At 36.9% G+C, this 22,064-nt stretch overlaps 3 protein-coding genes and 1 pseudogene across 3 annotated transcripts; 1 reads left to right on the top strand and 3 right to left on the bottom strand.

Annotated features, from left to right (window-relative positions):
- Window positions 1–87: 87 nt before the first annotated feature.
- On the bottom strand, window positions 88–2,031 carry LOC106454776 (photosynthetic NDH subunit of lumenal location 5, chloroplastic). The gene is made up of 7 exons (XM_013896885.2): window positions 1,921–2,031; window positions 1,620–1,826; window positions 1,307–1,460; window positions 1,144–1,232; window positions 807–861; window positions 516–601; window positions 88–374 (listed from the first exon to the last, which is right to left on the bottom strand). Exons 1-7 carry the CDS (start codon window positions 1,942–1,944, stop codon window positions 216–218), a joined length of 774 nt encoding a protein of 257 aa, XP_013752339.1. The 5' UTR covers window positions 1,945–2,031; the 3' UTR covers window positions 88–215.
- A 196-nt stretch (window positions 2,032–2,227) lies between these two features.
- Window positions 2,228–5,420, bottom strand: LOC106379117 (exocyst complex component EXO70B1). Its single transcript, XM_013819130.3, has one exon. It carries the CDS (start codon window positions 5,045–5,047, stop codon window positions 3,164–3,166), a length of 1,884 nt encoding a protein of 627 aa, XP_013674584.1. The 5' UTR covers window positions 5,048–5,420; the 3' UTR covers window positions 2,228–3,163.
- Window positions 5,421–15,072: 9,652 nt separating this feature from the next.
- On the top strand, window positions 15,073–17,834 carry LOC106454788 (annotated as a pseudogene).
- A 783-nt stretch (window positions 17,835–18,617) lies between these two features.
- On the bottom strand, window positions 18,618–20,620 carry LOC106379128 (bidirectional sugar transporter SWEET15). The gene is made up of 6 exons (XM_013819138.3): window positions 20,470–20,620; window positions 19,893–19,929; window positions 19,560–19,770; window positions 19,321–19,485; window positions 19,103–19,222; window positions 18,618–19,022 (listed from the first exon to the last, which is right to left on the bottom strand). The coding sequence occupies exons 1-6, from the start codon at window positions 20,519–20,521 to the stop codon at window positions 18,732–18,734; spliced, it is 876 nt and encodes a 291-aa protein (XP_013674592.1). The 5' UTR covers window positions 20,522–20,620; the 3' UTR covers window positions 18,618–18,731.
- Window positions 20,621–22,064: the final 1,444 nt, after the last annotated feature.

Here is a 22,064-nt window from a genome sequence, read left to right on the forward strand (position 1 = left end):
TGTTTCTTCTGTAGCTTCTGCGAGTGCTACTGTTTGCTTCATTAGCAAAACCTAAGTAGCTAAACCTCTCAAGTGATCACAAAGCAGGAACTGAAATTGATATTATTATAAAGGGACTTGTATCCATTTCACAAAAGAAAGCGTGTAAAAATTGCAAACGCATAATACAACTCAATCTCATTGTCACAAGGTTTTGGGGTTTTGGATGTTGTTACTTAAGCTTCAGACATTGGAAGTTGACCACAGTCTGCAATGACCACTTTCTTTCTGGGACGGTCTCCTCTATCTGTCTCTTGTTCCTCTATCAGCCTCACGACATCCATTCCTTCTATAACTTGCCCGAACACCACATGCCTCCCGTCCAACCATGAAGTCTGTTCATATTAATTTGATATAGACTCAACTTAGCATCAAAAACTTGGCTGGTTTTTCATTTCAATGTACATCCAATGTCATCGCTAGGTTGTATAATTGGGTTCTATATGATATAGAGGGAGGATATTTGCAAGTTTTACCTTAACAGTGCAGATGAAGAACTGACTTCCATTTGTATTAGGGCCAGCATTTGCCATACTCACAACTCCGGGTCCGACATGGGATACTGCAGTGTATATTTCACATCATTACTTTCATGAAATTTATAAAATGGAAGGTATGTGTTATATACTCATGTCAATAAAAATAGAATACGGAAAATGCATCACAACTGACAAGTTTAGATTGCAAGAGTGCACAAGAGATAAGAAATGCATCACAACTGACAAGTTTAGATTGCAAGAGTGCACAAGAGATAAGGATAGACTTACAATTGAAATTCTCATCCTTAAATGTCCGACCATATACACTTTTACCTCCAGTTCCCTGCTCAACAATTAGACTTCTATTTCATTATACTGAAACTAGTTACTAGAAGGAACATACAGTCATATAGAACCTCAGCGAACTTAGTATCCAAGAACAGTTCCCTAACCGCAACTATGATGTTCAGTCCAGATATTACTTATAGAGAAGAAGAAAAAAGGCCTATAAAAAGATTGTGAAGAGTGTTTCCTTCAAAAGATCAACCAAGTAGATAGATAGAAACACAAATGAAGCTATGAAAACAAAACTAGAGAAGCATGGATCCAGCAAGAAAAAACTCACATTGCCCTTGTCAAAGTCTCCACCCTGAATCATGAAATCTCGGATGACACGGTGGAATGTTGAGCCCTTGTAGCCAAACCCCTTCTCACCTGAGTGAGCAAAGATGATCAAACCTTGCCAACACTGACTATAAAAACCACAACTAGTACAACAAGGAACATACCTGTGCAAAGAGCACGGAAGTTCTCAACAGTTTGGGGAACATCATCACCAAACAAACCAATAACAATCCTCCCAGCCAATTTCCCAACTGGGTTCCCAACACTTATATCGAAATACACCTTATGCGTTATCTTCGATTGTGGCTCCGCTAAAGGCTATAAATACATACCAAAAACCAAGAAATCAAATCCAAAGGCCAAAGCTTTTCGCAAATCTAGTGACAACCCTAGAGTAATAAGCTCGAATTCAACTCAAAGCCAGTCTCTTTCTAATCAAATGACTCAATCCCACATGCACATTTTCTAAACAACAACCTCAGCACTGGATTGAACCGATAAGCAGCTGCGGCGGTTTCTCTTGGTGGAAGATGTATGGAGGAGGAGAGATGATGCGGTTAAAGACGGAAACTTGATGAAGTTGACGGTAGATTTGGTGTTCAATCGGAAAGTGGTGGAAGAGGGAGCGGAGGCGTTGATCGGAGAAAGTCTTCGTGGAGCAGCTGAGAAAGCCTTCGGATTTGACTATGTATGATGATGACAACAACAAAGAGGAGAGCGTGAGAGGAGTTACTAACACAAATTACGAAAACTTGAGAGAGAAAAAAGGGAAACGCACCAGAGTCATCGAGAAGGCCGCCATTGAGAGCTCAGTCTTGGTAAGGTGCTGATGAGTTTGTAAGGAAAGGAGAAATCAATCTGTTAATAAATATTATTGTCCACATAAATCACTGTTGGGCCCTTGCCTGATGACGTGGATTCTAATCATGAGTGGCCCAGTCCCGGCCCAAAAGGCAAAGCCGCAGAAGCTATCAATACACCAAATAAAAATAGTTGCTACCACATTATCTATCAAGTAATTCCAAAAGCTGAACTATATAACCAAATAAAAAAGGTTGCAAAAAAAATTAGTGAAACAAAACCAATTTTGGCTGGTCGAGATGATTTTGACATATGGTGTTTCACATTTGCTCCAAATACTGTACTTAGATCTGTAAGAAAAAATTAGTTATACAGATCCAAGTTTAACCCAACAGATTAAGATCCAAATCCGCAAATTATTGATTTGTGTTTTTTTTTCATTACTGGAATAGTGCTATTTGTCAATACCCTTGTCTTGGTTGATAAAAGGGTTTGGTTGGTTTCTTGTGATCCAAGTCTGCAAAACTTGCATCGTCAATAGTCCATCAAAACTTTCTTCCTCAAACCAAGTCTTTACCTTCAGCTGGAATTTACGCATTCATAAGTAAATCAATCACACGCATTAAGAAGTTTGTTGTCTATGTACTTTTTGAAATAGTGCCTCTTGCTTAAATGGTTTATTTCTTTCTTGGAATCCAAGTCTGCAAATCATGCATTGATATTAAGTTACTTCTCTCCACTCTCAGGAATATTTGAAATTCTGATAAATCCAAACTTGTGTACATATCTTGCCTCTCTATATACAATCTCTGAAGTGTTGTATGTGGCTTCAGTAGATCCAAGTTTCTAGTTTCTACAACATCCCTACACATTTTTACGTACAACTGTTATGGAAATACCCATTACACAATAGTATACCACAAGATCAACTTATCATGAATCAAAATCATCACTTAAACATACAAAGATTCAAATACATTTTGAAGATAATTTTGTGCCTTCAACCCTAGATAATTTTGAAGGAATTTAAAACATAAGACGTTAAATAAAATAAAAATTCCCAAACTTTTAAAAGAGAAAACAATAAGTAAAACAAAAAGTTTCCATGGTAGTCTCATATCAAGAACGGTTCTATGAACATAATCAAAATGGAACATAATAGAAGAAAATGAGAAGAAGCAAAAGGAACCAGATCATATGTCACACACTCATAGTTTTTTTCAAGTCCTCTTACGTGCCATAGAAGGTGGATTCCCATCAAACAAGTCATCAATATAAGTCTCAATATCTTCAGGCTGATACTTAACATACTTATCCGAATGCCTCCCAGAATCAATATGCTGCTTATACCTCCCAAAGAAAGACCTATAAGCCGGAATCACCAACGCCGCGATAGAAACCCTTAGCTCCGATTGCATCTGCTCATCACTCACAATCCAAGTACTCTGCGTCTTGTGAATCTCATCAAACATAGCATTGAACACCTTGAACCTCTCTTTCAAAACCGGTTTAGAAACTTTCCCATTCACCTGGATCCCTTCTTGGTTCATACATTGCAACACTTTCCCCCAAGTCTCTCTCTGGTAGCTCTTGTGGTACTGTCTAAGCTCCGTTGATCTCTTCCTCGTCCACGCTTGTCCCATCAAGTCCCTAATCTCTGTCGACCCTTTGATCTTTTGTAGAATGTATCTACCGTTGTTCATGAGGAATATGGATCGTAGTGCTGGATCTCTGTATAGTCTTGATTTGACTTCAAGATTTGCGTCAAGATGTTCCATCACTTTTATCATTTGTCTACCAAAGGCTGAGACTTTGTACTCCTCGTCGTCTTCTCTTTGGTTCCGTTTGGTCTCTTGTTCGGGTTCTGTTTGGAACACTTGGTCTAAAGTGTCTTTGTACTCGCAAGCGTACTTGAGGTAGTTCATGGTGTAACGAGTCAACGGGTGGACCGCTCCGCTCGGGACAGCGGTCCTCCCTTGATCGGTCTTGATCGAGTTCTCCAGCTCTCCGAATATAGTCACCGCCGCTTCTCCCAGCCTCGTCTGAGCCAGCTTAATCTCCTCGATGAGATCCGAGTCCGATTGCTCAACGGCAGGGACCAAGTCTCTCAGCGTTTCGTACATGTCAAGGAACTTGAAAAGCTTCTCGGAGGACCGTTTCGTGAGCACCACGGCACCCGAGAAATCAAGAAACCGGATCGTCACGGCGGAGACGAGCCCCGTGAAGAGGCGTTTGCGAGTCGCGGCGTGGTCCTCTGAGGAGAACACGGCGGTGCAGAGAGAAAGCTCGCCGGGGAAAAGCACGGTGGAGCAGCGGCGGACGATGGAGATCCAGCTGGCGATCTCTCCCTCGAGAGACTCCCAGGGGATTCTCTGCACGTCCTCCACGTTGATCCCTTCGAACCCGACCTCGCTCAGCTCCTCCTTGAACGCGTGGCGCCTCGACATCTCGTACGACATGCAGCACTCCGCTTCGTAGCCGGCGGAGATCATGGCTCCGGCGATCTTCTCCAAGGTGGAGATCGATTCCGGTGGAAAGTCCGGGAATGTTTCTTCCTCCTGCAAGACGCATCGGTCCGATTCGTGAGTCGAATCGGACGACACGTCAGCGTTGTTGTTTTTCTTATTCTTCTCTCTGGAACGATCGAGGAGGTGACGAAACTCTTCGTCGAGGAGGGACGCTGCACGGTTCTGAACCGAGCTCGCCCGGTTTAGCCACGAGGAAACCGGGGTTGAATCGAGCCGGAGCTCTCTCAATGTCATAACCGATTTTGAAATCCGGTTAACGGCGAGGATGAATGCAGAGTCCTCTGCTTCGTCACGGCCCAGACCGGAGGATTCCATTTTTGAGACCAAGGAATCGACCGTCTCCGGGAATGGCTCCACCGTTGGGGGAATCTCTCGTAGCGGATCCGTGGAGGAGGAGAGGGATTGGATGAAATCGTCTACGGCCTCCATTACCTGGGTGAGGCTGAGCTGGGAAGAGTCTGATTTGGGAGTCTCCGTCGCCAATTGTTGTTCCGATTCATCGGAATGCTGTGTGTTTTCGGATTTGTGGTGATCAAGAGTTTCGGATTCCATTGCGTGGTTTTCAGGTTTCTCCATTTTCGCCGGGAAAAATTACAAAACCTATCTAACTGTCCCAATTTTCTGTCTTTTTTTTCTTCGTGTTCTGTCTTTTTTTTCTCTTTCTTGGTTATATATTTTTACTCTAATTTTTGAGGTTCTTTTTTGGTAGGGATCTATTGTCCGTTGACCGAGCGGGGGAATGATTATGCGTCTCACGATCTCTCTTTTTTATATTTTGTTTGTAAATTTTGTCAACATGACCGAACTTGAGGTTTTCATTTTCAATGTTGGGATTGAGCAATTTTAGCTTAAATTTGGGCTAATTATTAATTTGTTTGAGAAGTATAGTGTAATTCAGGGCCGGGCCTTGCTCTCGAAGAAGCATATAACTTGAAAATGAGGCCCATGTTTTCTAATTTTAGCCAATTATCTTTGAACTTCCAAATCCCATTGCCAGGACATGACTATTGACTGACTACACAAAAGTGGACTCAATCCTCAACAGATTGGGCCTGTTTGTTTCTCCATCTGAATGGGTCATCTGGATGAAGATGAGAGTTTTGTTTGTTTAGGCACTAAAAGTGCAACTCATTCAGATGGATCATCCGGATGACTTTTGGAAATTTAGGCTTAATTTTAAAGTCCATTCAGCTGAACCAATTTGGATCATTTGAATGGAGATGGTTCATTCAAAATGGTATAATGTCTATTATACCCCTAATGTAATTTACAAATTACAAACCTAAACATAATATCATTTTTGTGACAAACGAAAACAGACAAAACTATAAAAACACTTTTTCCCGTGCTAAAAACTACTTTTTCACGCCAAAACCCCAAAACGCATTTTCCCGCTAAAATTGCAAAAAAATGTTTTCCCGTCAAAATTGCAAAAACGTGTTCTTCCGCAAAAACCGAAAATATGTTTTCATGCCAAAATCACAAAAAAAATGTTTTCACGCCAACACCCCAAAATACATTTTTCCGTCGAAACACAAAAAAAACACGTTTTCCCGCCAAAGTCGCAAACCGTGTTTTCCCGCCAAAATTGCAAAAACGTGTTTTCCCGCCAAAACCAAAAAATGTGTTTTCCCGCCAAAACCAAAAAACGTGTTTTCCCGCCAAAACCAAAAAACGTGTTTTCTTGCCAAAACCGAAAATTTGTATTTTCCCGCCAAAACCGAAAAATCTCGTTTTCCCGCGAAAATTGTAAAAATGTGTTCCCGCCAAAAACGCGTTTTTCCGCCAAAACCGCAAAACCGCGTTTTCCCGCCAAAATCGCAAAAACGCGTTTTCCCGCCAAAACCGCAAAAACGCGTTTTCCCGCCAAAACCGCAAAAACGCGTTTTCCCGCCAAAACCGCAAAAACGCGTTTTCCCGCCAAAACCGCAAAAACGCGTTTTCCTGCGGTTTCCCGCCAAAACCGCAAAATCATGTTTTCCCGCCAAAATCGCAAAAATGTGTTTTTCTCCAAAAACGCAAAAAATGTGTTTTCCCGCCAAAAACGTGTTTTCCCGACAAAACCGCAAAAACGTGTTTTCCCGACAAAACCGCAAAAACGTGTTTTCCCGACAAAACCGCAAAAACGTGTTTTCCCGCCAAAATCGCAAAAATGCATTTTCCCGCTAAAATCGCAAAAACGTGGTTCCCTCCATAACCGCAAAAACGTGTTTTCTCGCCAAAAACGTGTTTTCCCGCCAAAACCGCAAAAACTTGTTTTCTCGCCAAAACCAAAAATTTGTATTTTCCCGCCAAAATCGAAAAATATCGTTTTCCCGCCATAACCGAAAAATCTTGTTTTCCACCAAAACATAAAAAATGTGTTTTCTTGCTAAAACCGAAAAAACTTGTTTTTCCGCCCAAACCGCAAAAAGAAAACTCGTTAATTTTGAAATAATTCTAATGTAAATATATTAAACTAAATAATTAATTGTAATATAGTTAAAATTAATATTAAACATATGATTAAATCAATACAAAGATATTTTGGTAATTTCTTTACTAAACTCATTTGAATGGAAATGAAAATAATGAAACAAACATAAGATCCATTTAGATGATTCATCTAGATGAGCTATGTGTATGGACAAACAAACAATCACAAAAATCTGAATGAATCATTTGAATAGATCATACAAATGAATCATTTGGATGGAGATGGCAAATGGTGAAACAAACAGCCCCATTATAGAACAAATTATCAAATATAGTCTTTGATTGTTAACCTTACGGAATGGCGGAACACGCAAGTATTTTACCATTCATAAAAATGTTGCAAAATGAAAAAACGTAAAAACGCAAGCTTTCGTTACATGAAAGAAAATTTCATTAAGCGAAAAAGTGAGTTTTAGTTTATTATTGACAAAATCAACATTTTCATGCTATTAAATTATATGATAATATTATTTTTAAATTTAAAATAAATAGCAATAAATTTTGTAATAATAAATAGTTATGTTGTAAATAAAAACATACTATAATTGTTTTATAATATTATAAGATGTAAATATATTATTAAAAACATATTGAAAAATAAGTTAAATATTTGTAATACAAAGTAAAATATTTTAAATAGATTTTAGTTATTTTCAAAATTTGTAGTAATTAGTTTAGTTATTGATCTTTGTTTATTTCATTTAATAAGTTTTTTAATCAATCTAGTATGTATTCTGTTATTCCGCAAATTTAAAAAAATTTCCGCAGCTTAATTAATTTTTTCCACAACTTAACTAATTTTTTTACGGTTTCGTCATTAAACAATATTTACCGATCGGAACCATAGTTTTAACCATTTTTCTTGCCAAATATTACAACACGAATCCTTCAAATCTTTGTGCAAAAAAAAAAAAAAATCCTTCAAATCTACATTCCACCGTTTTTGCTATTTTTTGTAACATATTATTTGCTATCTTTTTATAACTAGTAGCAATGAAATCGATTAAAAAAATGTCGGTGATAGTGATACAAAAAAGTATGAAGTTGACAAAAAAACGTAATTCCGCTTTTTATCACAGTGGATAAAAAAAAGAAGAAACAAATCTGAGAAATATCTTGTCTTGACCCAGACAAATCACTGTAATATAAAATTAACTTATAAAAAGTATTAACGTGTTATATCAGTATTAACTTATAAAAAAGTATGAAGTTGACAAAAAAACGTAATATAAAATTAACTTATAAAAAGTATTAACGTGTTATATAAAATTAACTTATAAAAAAGTATGAAGTTGACAAAAAAACGTAATTCCAGTGATTTTATATAAAAAAACGGAATTGTTACGAAAGACAAAAGAAAAGATGACCCGCTTTCGTTGAAAATATAAAAAAATGTGGGGTCCGCTGTACTATTTGGACAGTAAATTTCTTTCCTTCAACAACACATCCTCTCTTCTTATCAGTATTATCTTCTTCGTACGGGTATAAAATTTTACTTTATTTAAATTCCTGCGATATAATAAAATTTCAGTTCTTTTTATAACACGTTATCAGCACGATCACTCTGCGATTCGGAAAAATTTATTTGTATCATTTATACCCTGTTATAATGGTCGGAATACCGCCTATATTATTTACTATTAATTTAATTTATTTATTGGTCGGCCGAGCCGCCTTATATTCTGTTTATTATTTCTTGGTCGGCCGAGACGCCTTATATCCTGTTTATTATTTATTGGTCGGCCGAACCGCCTTATATTCTGTTTGTTATTAATTGGTCGGCCGAGCCGCCGTATAATTTATTTATTACTCTGCATTGATCAGCTGAGCCGTCGCATGATTTGTTGTCATAACATAAATATTTCATTGCCATAATTTTTACTTTTATGAAATTTTATAGATTTGATTGACTGTTTAATACGATATTTTCAGACTGATTTTTAGTGCACTCGATTTAACCCCAACGGTCACAAACAAATTTTTTCAAAAATTTCCCCTTTCTCCAACGGTCATGAACAGTATTTTTCATCTATAAATACAACTCATTTTCACTCCATTTCATCATCCAAAACATTTCATCTTCCCTCAAAAAATTTCAAATCGCTCTCATCCGATTTTTCATTTCAAGAAAGATGATTCGCGCACTTTTGTTTTTATGTGCCATTTTTGTTTGTGTTTCTATTTATGGTTTATTCGTTGGAGAATTTACTCCGAGTGAATTTAAGATGAATATCGGTTTAATTTTCTTTACATCACTTCTCCTTGTAATTGCTTGCATGATTAATGTAAACGGTTTTTAAATTATGAAGGTCTAATAAAATTATTATTTTGTGTTTTAGAAATACAAATGGCAAACATCGAGAAACTCCAGTTCCCGGCCCTGAAAATAACTGGCGAAAATTACGTCGGGTGGGTCACAAACGTGAAACCATATCTGGTGATGAAAAAGATAACCGAAACAATTGTAATCGGTAACAAATCACCACCCGAGCATATAGCCGAAGCGATAATCTTCCTGAAGAAGCATTTAGATGAAAATCTAACGCACGACTATGCAAACGTCGAGGACCCAGCTGAACTGTGGCAAACTTTAAAAGAAAGGTTCGATAACTAGAGACAAATCAACCTCCCTCACGCTGTAGAAGAGTGGAAAAATCTGAGGTTCCAAGATTTTCAAAAGGTTGAGGATTACAATTCCGCTGTCCTGAGGATAGTTGCACTCCTGAAGTATTGTGGTAATCATGTCTCTGAGGCAGAAATGATGAATAAAACATATATCACTTTCCACAAACAGTTTCACTTCTTGCCCGAAATTTACAGAAAATGCAGGTACACGAGATTTTCTGAACTGATGGTTGCGCTCATGTTAGCTGAAAAGAACAATGAGCTTTTGATCAAAAACCACAATTCCCGACCTACGGGAGCCAAAGCATTCCCTGAAGTGAATGCTACGGCGATAGAAAATTCGGAAAGGAGAAACCAAGCCAATCGAGGTCATGGCCGCCGTTTCAACAACAAACGTGGAAAAACTTACAATCCCAAATGGAGGGGATCTAACAAGTGGGTTAGACCCGGGCAAGTTTCCAAGGGTAAAGAAACTCAAGAAGATACCACCCAGAAGCGTGAGACAGTGTGTTACAGATGTGGTTGTAAAGGACATTGGTCTCGTACCTGTCGTACTCCTTCACATCTCTGTAAGTTATATCAAGAGTCCACGAAAGGCAAAGCTAAAGAAGTGAACCTCACTAAAAACTTTGAAGGGACATCGTACCTCGATGCCTCCGACTTCGCCAATGAGCTGGACTAGATTACTCCTGAAGAGAGCCGAAATGCTTATAATAAGACTATTGAATAGTTTTCAATATTGTCATGTATAATTATTACATTTCCTGTTTTAAACAAATAATGGTGTTTTAACATCACCTTAATGTATAATTATTGTGTTTTTTCTTATATGAATGAATTTTATGTTTCCTTTTATATTTATGACAATTTCAGAAATTGATCAGAATGCTAATGGAGCAAAATCTAAGAAACGGATTCGTGAAATATGCATACCAGATAGTGGAACGACGCACACTATTCTGAGACAAAAGAGATATTTCTCTGATATAAAACCGACAAGAATTTTCGTCAATACAATATCAGGTCCTGCAGACATGATTGATGGAACTGGTAAAGCAAACTTTACGTTACCAAATGGAACAAAATTTTCCATAAATAATGCTATATATTCTCCAAGTTCTAAAAGGAATTTGTTGAGTTTCAAAGACATATATCTTCACGGATATGATACTCAGTCTGCAACTGAGGATGGAAAGAAATACATGTATGTAACTTCTGAAAAATGTGGCAAAAAACACATATTGGAAAAGTTTCCAGAACTTCCTTCAGGACTACATCTACTTATATCGATGAGATCAAATCAAATCTTGTAGTAAAACGAAACCCAGAAGAGTTCACAGTATGGCATGATCGCCTTGGCCATCCAGACACTACAATGATGCGTAAAATCATAGAAAGTTCACATGGTCATTCACTGAAAATCCATGAGATTTCTCAAGGGAATAAAATGACATGTGTTGCATGCTCTCTAGGAAAATTGATCGTAAGGCCATCGCCAACCAAAATCGATAAAGAATCACCAAAGTTCCTTGAAAGAATTCAAGGCGATATATGTGGACCTATACACCCACCTTGTGGACCATTCCACTATATTATGGTATTAATTGACGTATCCAGTAGATGGTCACACGTTTGTCTATTATCATCTCGAAATGTGGCATTTGCGAGATTTCTAACTCAGATAATCAAACTGCGAGCACAGTTTCCTGATTATACTATTAAAAGAGTTAGACTAGACAACGCTGGTGAATTCACATCCCAAGCATTCAATGACTATTGTATGGTAATGGGAATTGAAGTTGAACATTCGGTTTCTCATGTTCATACGCAAAATGGTTTGGCTGAATCTTTAATTAAGCGTCTGCAATTGATTGCAAGACCATTGATCATGAGATCAAAACTTCCAACCTCTGTATGGGGACATGTCATTTTGCATGCAGAAGCACTCATTCGGATCAGACCGAGTGCATACCATAAGTATTCCCCACTACAGTTAGCGTTTGGTCGAGAAACAAACATTTCCCACTTTAGAATCTTTGGTTGTGAGGTATATGTGCCTGTAGCACCACCACAACGTACAAAGATGGGACCACAAAGAAGATTGGAAATATATGTTGGTTTTGATTCCCCATCAATTATAAGATACCTAGAACCACAGACTGGTGACGTCTTTACAGCACGTTTTGCTGATTGTCATTTTGACGAAAATGTATTCCCAGTTCTAGGGGGAGAAAACAAAAATGTTGGAAGTGATATAAAATGGAGTGTACCATCATTGTTATATCTTGATCCTCCCACTAAAGAGTCAGAACTAGAAGTTCGACGAATTATGCATTTACAGAGTATAGCTAACCAGCTACCTGATGCATTTGTAGATACCAAGACGGTAACTAAATCTCATATACCAGCTGCAAATGCTCCTGCTCGTATCAAAATGCCAAATGAACAAGAAAAGGAGGATGACACACGAAAGCCAAAAACACGCCTGAAGCGTGGTAGACCTGTTGGTTCTAAGGATAAGAATCCTAGGAAACAGAAGAAAGCTGAAATATATGATGCACCCAAAATAGCAGAAAATATTTTGGAAGAAATAAATGATAAGGATTATGATGAATCAGAGCATCATGAATCAGAGCATCATGAATCGAAAGATAATCATGAGATTTCTATTAATTACATCCATAATAAAATGATATGGAATAGAAATGAACAAAATGACCTTGATGATGCTTTCTCATATATTGTGTCAAGTGAAATAAATGAAGAAATCGATGATCCAGAACCAAAATCTGTCTATGAATGTCAAAAGAGACATGATTGGGAACAATGGAAAAATGCAATACAAGCTGAACTTGATTCGCTTAATAAACGAAAAGTATTTGGATCTATTGTGCTCACACCTGCAGATGTGAGACCAGTTGGGTACAAATGGGTTTTCGTTCGAAAGCGAAATGAGAAAAATGAGATTACGAGATACAAAGCTCGTCTAGTGGCTCAAGGTTTTTCTCAAAGACCTGGAATCGATTATGAAGAAACATATTCTCCAGTTATGGATGCCATAACATTTAGATTCCTGATGAGTCTAGCAGCTGATAAAAATCTAGAGATGCGTCTCATGGATGTTGTTACAGCTTATCTATATGGATCATTAGATATTGATATCTACATGAAAGTTCCTGATGGATTTAAAATTCCAGAAGCATTAAGTTCCAAACCTAAAGAGTTATGTGCAATAAAATTGCAAAGATCATTATATGGGTTAAAGCAATCTGGACGTATGTGGTATAATCGTCTCAGTGATCATTTAACAAAAGAAGGATATGTGAATGATCCTATATGCCCATGTGTTTTCATCAAGAAAACAATATCCGGATTTGTAATAATCGCGGTATATGTTGATGATCTTAAGATTATCGGAACTCAAAAGGAAATACAAAAGGCATTAGACGATCTCAAGGGAGAATTTGAGATGAAAGATCTTGGACAGACACAATATTGTCTTGTCCTACAAATAGAACATTCACAAAATGGTATATTTGTGCATCAATCCACATACACTAAAAGAGTGTTGAAACGATTTAACATGGATAAATCAACTCCTCTTAGCACCCCAATGGTCGTTAGATCACTTAATATTGAAAGTGATCCATTTCGACCACCTGAGGAAAAAGAAGAGATACTTGGTCCGGAAGTACCATATCTAAGTGCAATTGGAGCACTGATGTACCTTGCAAATTGTACACGGCCTGATATATCATTTGCTGTGAATCTTTTGGCAAGATTCAGCTCATCCCCAACTCGAAGACATTGGAATGGGATTAAGCATGTTTTTCGTTATCTCCAAGGGACCATTGATTTAGGCTTGTTTTATCCTAAAAGTTCAAAAGGTCAAATGGTTGGTTTTGCAGATGCAGGATATCTTTCAGATCCACACAAAGCCCGATCGCAAACAGGATACGTTTTTACGATCGGAGGCACTGCTATATCTTGGCGTTCTCAGAAACAAACGCTCGTGGCTACTTCTTCAAATCATGCTGAGATCATTGCACTCCATGAAGCAAGTAGAGAATGTGTATGGCTAAGATCAATAAGCCGACACATCTGTTCAAGCAGTGGAATTGACGAAAATACAGTACCAACTATTTTATATGAAGATAATGCAGCATGTGTTGCTCAAACAAAGGACGGATATATCAAAAGCGATAGAACGAAGCATATTCATCCGAAGTTCTTCTCATACACTCAAGAGCTCGTGAAGAAGAAAGAGATTGAAGTAAGATATGTCCAATCATGCGACAATACAGCTGACCTCTTCACAAAATCACTTCCGACTTCGATATTCAGAAAACATGTTCGTAACATTGGAATGCGTCATCAGAAGGATCTATGACTGCTCATTCGAGGGGGAGCTTACGTAGTTGTACTCTTTTTACCTTACTATGGTTTTTCCCATTGGGTTTTCCTAAAAAGGTTTTTAACGAGGCAACAAAGACGTTAAGCGAGAGCGGATAATGACACCGGCCCCCAAGGGGGAGTGTTACGAAAGACAAAAGAAAAGATGAGCCGCTTTCGTTGAAAATATAAAAAGATGTGGGGCCCGGTGCACTATTTGCACAGTAAATTTCCTTCTATATATACGAACGTTTGCGTTCGTTTGTAAACATTGTAAACACACCATCCTTCTCCTTCAATAACACATCCTCTCTTCTTATCAATATTATCTTCTTCGTACGGGTATAAAATTTTACTTTATTTAAATTCCTGCGATATAATAAAATTCCAGTTCTTTTTATTTGAATTTTTTTGAGAGAAGATGAAATGTTTTTAACGAGGCAACAAAGACGTTAAGCGAGAGCGGATAGTGACACCGGCCCCCAAGGGGGAGTGTTACGAAAGACAAAAGAAAAGATGAGCCGCTTTCGTTGAAAATATAAAAAGATGTGGGGTCCGCTGCACTATTTGCACAGTAAATTTCCTTCTATATATACGAACGTTTGCGTTCATTTGTAAACACACCATCCTTCTCATTCAATAACACATCATTTCTTTTTATCAGTATTATCTTTTTCGTACGGATATAAAATTTTACTTTATTTAAATTCGTATGATATAATAAAATTCCAATTCTTTTTATAACACGTTATTAGTGATATAAAAAGAACTTTTTATATTACAGTGATTTGTCTGGGTCAAGACAAAAAAGTATGAAGTTGACAAAAAAACGTAATTCCGCTTATTATCACAGTGGAATTAACTTATAAAAAAGTATGAAGTTGACAAAAAACGTCAAATCTCATATTACAGTGATTTTATATTACAGTGATTTGTCAACTTATATAAAATTAACTTATAAAAAAGTATGAAGTTGACAAAAAAACGTCAAATCTTATATTACAGTGATTTTATATTACAGTGATTTGTCTGGGTCAAGACAAAAAAGTATGAAGTTGACAAAAAAACGTAATTCCGCTTTTTATCACAGTGGATAAAAAGAAGAAGAAACAAATCTGAAAATTATCTTGTCTTGACCCAGACAAATCACTGTAATATAAAATTAAATATTTGCAGAAATAAGTTTTTTTTTGGTCAATTAAAAAGGAAGTTTCGTTTCCTTGAATGGAAGATTATCTCCGTCAACAAGAAAAAAGTTATGAGGAAGAATTTACAGAGTCTCCGCAACACGCATCATTGTTAATTTTTGCAAATGGTTGACAAAGAAAAAAAAAAGACTTTTCTTTTGCGAATGGTAATAGCGTGACACTCGTGAACGACGAAAATAAGCTGCTTCATCTCTCTCTCTCCTTCCTCTTAACTTCCATTTCGAAATCTGAAACAGAGTTAGGAATCTCAATTCCCTTCCTTTCTTTCTGGGTATAGCCAAAGTTTCTGGCTTTTTCGTTCCTGTTCAAAGGGACTTTGCAAGTTTTTGATTACTATCCTTCATCCCTTGTGTCAAACTTTGAGTGGAAGGAGATGGGTTGTTTCTCGTGTTTTCATTCGAGTGAAGGAATCCAAGCCTCAGAAACAATCACAAACGATAGTGTCCAATAACTTCTCTACACTTCCTTCAGGTTTCTCTCATCTCTTTTACTCGTGTTACTTATCTTCAGTTTCACTTGTTTTGATCTGATTGGGAAGTCCCAAGTTCGTCCTCAGTGTAAAGTTTCTAGCTTTGTGGAGAAAGATAAAGATCACATGATCCTACTGAATCAGTATCAGAATCTTACATTTGTTTGTCTTTGGGTTGTGCCCTGAAGACATTGATATTTAATATAAGTTTTTGTGATTTTAGGGTGATTTTGTTCTTGGAGTTTATGTTTAGTATTAGACACTAGAAGACTCTGGATGGATGCCTTTTGGTGAATTGAATTGGTCTTAGTGATGTTTCAGGTGGGGAGAAGAAGCTTAGCTCAAAGAGCAATGTAAGGTCAAAAAGAGAGCTGCTACTTCCAAGAGATGGGCTTGAGCAAATTGCTGCTCATACATTTGCTTTCCGTGAGCTCGTTGCTGCAACTATGAACTTTCATCCTGACACTTTCTTAGGAGAAGGTGGATTCGGATGTGTCTACAAAGGAAGGCTTGAAAGCACCGGTCAGGTACATTTCTACATTTATGTTAGTTAGCTTGATGACATTGCAATGCATATCTCTGATCTACTTTTCTTTCATCTTTATCAGGTTGTTGCTGTTAAACAATTAGACCGGAATGGTTTGCAAGGGAACAGAGAGTTTCTTGTAGAAGTTCTCATGCTCAGCCTTCTTCATCATCCCAACTTAGTCAACCTTATTGGTTACTGTGCTGATGGAGATCAACGCCTCTTGGTCTATGAGTTTATGCCCTTGGGATCATTGGAAGATCACCTCCACGGTAATTAAATCTCCTGTATTTTTTTCCTAATCTTTAGACCCCAAAGATTCTTGGTGACCAGAGGTCGTTAGCTCAACTGGAAAGGATTCCAGACCACTGTCTGTGTTAGAGGTCCCCAGTTCGAATGATCGCTGGGACGAAACTAATATTACATATTGTGGTTACGGGCTTCGGCCCAAACCTCTTGATATTCAAAAATAAATTACTGGTGATCTCAGTCAAAGTCAAGTCTAACTTTAGCAGATTCTTTATTCATTTGTTTATACGTAGACTTATGTTGTAGTTGATGGTCTATTTGGCAGATCTTCCACCAGATAAGGAGGCATTGGATTGGAACACAAGAATGAAGATAGCTGCTGGTGCGGCCAAAGGTTTGGAGTTTCTACATGACAAAGCCAACCCTCCGGTTATCTACAGAGATTTCAAGTCGTCAAACATTCTACTGGGCGAAGGTTTCCACCCAAAGCTTTCTGATTTTGGACTGGCTAAACTAGGACCAACGGGAGACAAGTCTCACGTCTCCACTAGAGTCATGGGCACTTATGGATACTGTGCTCCAGAGTACGCGATGACCGGTCAGTTGACTGTAAAGTCAGATGTCTACAGCTTCGGTGTGGTGTTTCTGGAGCTCATTACTGGTAGAAAAGCAATAGATAGTGAGATGCCTCATGGAGAACAGAACCTAGTGGCTTGGGTAAATAACTAACTTCATCATCGTCAACTTACTTTTACTTCACTAACCCTCTGGTTATATTCATTCATTCAGTTTCTTATTCTGTTATTTTTTGGGTTTTAACAGGCTCGTCCAATGTTCAACGACAGGAGAAAGTTTATAAAACTGGCGGATCCTAAGTTAAAGGGGAGGTTTCCAACACGAGCACTGTATCAAGCATTATCTGTGGCTTCAATGTGCATCCAAGAGGAGGCAGCTACGCGTCCTCTTATAGCAGATGTGGTAACTGCATTGTCATATCTTGCAAACCAAGCTTATGATCCAAACAAGAATGAAAGAGGTGGGGGGAAGTTAATAACAAGGGACGATGAAGGAGGTGGTTCAGAGAAGGAGGATTCACCTAGAGAGACGGCTCGGATATTGAACCGAGACATTGATAGGGAGCGTGCGGTTGCAGAGGCTAAAATGTGGGGAGAGAGTTTGAGGGAGAAGCGAAGACAGAGTGAGCAAGGAACTTCAGAGAGCAACAGTACCGGTTAAAACCGGTTTGGGTCTTGATACTCTTTTTGGTCTTATTTATTTTGAAACATAGAAAGAAAAAAACATTGTGACGAAGAGTTGACAATGTACATTATCTATATGATGTAGGGTCAAAGTAGGTCTATTTAATACTAACAAAACTATAATTGAAGATTCTGGAGAGTTGATGTAGGGTCTTTTCTAGTTTTGTGATGTGTCAAATGTGGCATTTTTGACGTTTGGTCGATGATTAAATTGCAAAGATCCAAGAATCAAGATTAGTGTTTAGATAGACCTTTTTTCTTCCGAGTGTTATGTGGTGTGGCTAATGTCCACCGTCGCTTAGTTTTGGACAACGTGGGTCACATGCCCTCGCATTCTGACAATAATTTTAAGGATAGGCTATTGAGATTGTGAGAGTATGGTTGGTCTTATCAAAGTTTATGTCGGGACTTGTTTTTTAACCTTTGAGAGTGTCCTCTCTTGAAAAGGATTTTCTTATCTAACTTTTGCTTCTTTTTTTCTTTCTGTCAATCACGTTCTATTACCTCTAAAATGACTTAAACTAGCAATCTTGTATATGATTCTTTTATATTTTGTAGATTACGAATTACGGAAATTTACAATCTATAGTTATAACTTGTCATAAACCGCAACCATTCATTTGTTCTTTAACAATTTTTGTTATATTATCGGATTATATATGTCGTTAATGTCCAAAACATAACTTGATTAACAAATATTTGATCATGCTATTCTTTTTTTTGCAAATAAATGAGTCACTTATTAATGGGATATTAATAAATGACCCAAAAATCGTTACTTTGTTAATTCTCAAAATCATGGGATATTATGTCGTCAATGGTCTCCTTGTACAATTTGTTTACTAATTGACGATGACATCTTGAAGACAAATGTAATCATAAAAACATGGACAAACGGCTTATTAGTAGAAGTAATCTAGCTACTGAGGTTTGCTGCATCAAATTATGTAGAGCACTATAGTTTCAACTTTCAACTTACGAACAACAATTTTTTATTTGGCCGGCCAACGAGGCAAGAAAGAGAGATATATTTTTTTGCTTCTGACATATCAACACTTCAAACATATTCAAGACGGTAAGTCTTCATGTGGCATTTTCCATCTTCAATTGATGGCTCCTCTTGTTTGGATGGATCTTCATGATGAACGGCGTCAGAGAGTGGGTCCACCGTGATGTCAACTGGGTGCACTTCCGACACACCTAACTGACTAATTACGACAATAGTCTTAAGTTGTTGATCTAATGAATTTATCTTTTTCTCAGCATCTATTTTCACTCCTGAGTTTCTGTAAACTCCGTACAGAACCATTTGTAACATCCCTAGTATGAATCCCACCACGTTTGGAATCTACAAAATCATTATTAAAACGAAATCTCACGAACCTTCTCTAACAAAAAAATATACACTCTATGAAAATAAATGCTTACTGCTATGCATATGTCGTGGAGGAATGCGCCATAAGCGAACCACATAACGGCACTTATAGTGAGGAAGAGCGAGAGGGTGAAGGGCATGAATTCTACACTCTTTGTCTTTATCACACGAGCCTTTTCACACCAACAAGAAAATTTAAAATTATTTTTGCCCAAAATTTGTATACGTTTTGAAATAAGTTTGTGAAGTTAATTTAATAAAATGCTTTTACCACGATCATTAGAGGAGCAGCGAAAACAGAAACAGAAATGGCAACACAAATCCAGCCAATAATAGAGACTTGGAGGCTAGGGCTTTTAACCGCAAAATGTGTAACCATTAGGATCAACGAGAAGAAAGCAACGTTTATCGTGAAGAACAACTTCATAGCTGCGATCTGCAATGTATAAGAGATAGTTCAGAGCAATGATTCCTTATTATCCATGCTTATCTACATACTAAGAAAATTACCCGTTTTCCCCTGGTGGCATAAGCGAAAAATAAGGCGATGTATATAGTCTCCACGATACAGCCAAAAGAGTTGATGGTAATCAGGAGAAAAGCGTCTTGCTTAATCAATGCGTAATAGAGCCATAGCATGCAACTAAATAGCGACACTTGGTACGGTAGTGATTGGAAACTTTCCGTCGATTTATTCTTGTATATTCTATAAAACGTTGGCCTTCAAAAATTCACAACAAAAATCAGAGAAACATTTTCGTTGCTAATCATTCTCAAATAATTATTTTCTTACATAACCAATATCGATAGTATAATAGTATACAGAAATTGGTATGTACTTACAATGGAGCGAGGAATACACAGAAGGATATTGCGTTTCCTGTAATTTCGTGAAATATAACCAACAAAAAGAAATGAGTTGATTGTAGACATAAAAGACTTCTAGTTTTGTGGAGACATGAGTAAATGTAAATGAACCAATCGGAGTTCCCTAACCAACCTCAACGGGGAGTTGAATGGGTGCATTAACCTCACTACACGTACCGAGTATATTATATGGACAATATTGCGTGACGATTTCAATTTGTAAAGCTTTCGTATTGATTCATTTTTGGGTAGTTTGGGATTTAAATACAGGATTAGGAGATCATTAATGATTCCAAATTATGAATAAAAACTTGAAACAAAGTAAGAAATATATATACATATATAAGTAGGTGGTTCATGAATCATGATAAATTAACTTCCCATCAGTTAAATTTGGTTTCTTAATTAGTACCTTTCTGTTTAATTCACGTCTACTAATACAGTGCATGGAACCTTACACATTATTGTTGCTGCCGCAAGTTCTTTAGCAAAAAGAGAATAGCTGAGGAACAAACTAGGATTTAGCTTTGTGGATGTATCATTAAAACGTTACCTAAGATGCCGAAGATGATAGCGAGCAAATGGTGATTGATCATGATGCCCATTTTAAAGAGTCTCAGTCTTTTTGAAACCCTAAAGCTTTTCTATCCCTCTCACTCTTTCTTTTTCTCTCTCTAAGATGTTTCTTTTTATTTCATGGAGGAAACTAATGAGTCTCAGGTGGTTTATATATACCTCCAAATTACTATTCATGTAGTCGAAATATTTTAATTTTAATTTTTGAGTTATTTGAAGCGTGTGACGTGTAGAGTATAATAAAATAATAATAAGAATCGAAAAGGCAAACGAACTCAGACTGGTTGTATGACAAGTGGAAAAATTAGTAGGAAGCGTTGCATTTTCTCATTCACTAAACTCTGCTCCTTTTCTTCCCCACTCGCATCTCACATGCACATCTACACAATTTCATTTCCTTCACGGCTTCTTCTTTAATTAACTTTCAAAAATCAGATTACCATAGTAAGTTTGCACTTTATAGTTTATAACCATACATGAATATCACGGTGACCAAAAGTCTACCCAACTTCGACCAACATAGTGGAAATCATCACTAGATTACAATGCAATGCGAATATTTTCTTCTCATCTTTCTTTTCTAACTCACATATGATTTGATTTGGACGATCCAAAATATCCACCTCGCTATTTGATGAAATATATTAAATATAGACCTAACTTACCATAATATAGGATTGTAGGCTTCATCATTGGCTATGTTTTTCAAAATTGTTTATTGTGAATTAAGTGTTGAGCAAATCTTTTACATAATTCAAAAAATATACTCCTAACATAATAATAGCACACACATTTTTTTTCTTCTAAAATCGCATTAATTAAAAGATAAAATAACTAAAACTACTCCAAATTCAATGTTTTTAATTACTCTAACTCTACTTTATAAATACGAAATTATAAACTTTAATCACAAAACTAAAATATAAAATGAAATATATTTTCAACTTTTTAAACTAATGCTATTTTGTAAGAAAAAAAATCTTGAGTGCTATTTTAAATAAAAATGTATTTTAGTACTATTTTAAAGTATATTTCTCTTATTATTATCTTACATGTATTCTCTCTGTTGTCCAAAAAGTATGCATTCTCTTTATATAAATAGATGACGTAAATGAAACAGTGAGGGTACGTTTAATATGAACTAGAATTTGACAATTGTAAAGAAGTCTAGGTGAAATTGATCATCAAAGAACAAAAATATCTAAAAATTGTAGATGATGACTAAGTTAAACCAATGCAATTTATAGGTGAAAGCATCTACGCTCAGATAATAGACGCCGTTTTCTTTAACATTATGGTATTTTCAATGATTAGTTAAAGTTGAAAGAAAAGAAAAAATTCCATTTGCATTTTCTGATCATAATTGTTTAGAAGAACACGTTTTTAAGCCTTGTACACAGAGAAATCGATAAATCATGCATGTATTAGGCACAAATCTATGCGTCAAAAGGAGCGTCGCGCGTGAGAACAATTAATTAAGTTGATAAACAAAAAATGATGCGTTATGAAGAGGCGTAATTAATACTAATTGCATGAAAATGAAATTCTTGTGCATATCACGTGACCTCTCCA

The sequence above is a fragment of the Brassica napus genome, chromosome C3 (assembly GCF_020379485.1).
Source record: "Brassica napus cultivar Da-Ae chromosome C3, Da-Ae, whole genome shotgun sequence".
NCBI lineage: Eukaryota > Viridiplantae > Streptophyta > Magnoliopsida > Brassicales > Brassicaceae > Brassica > Brassica napus.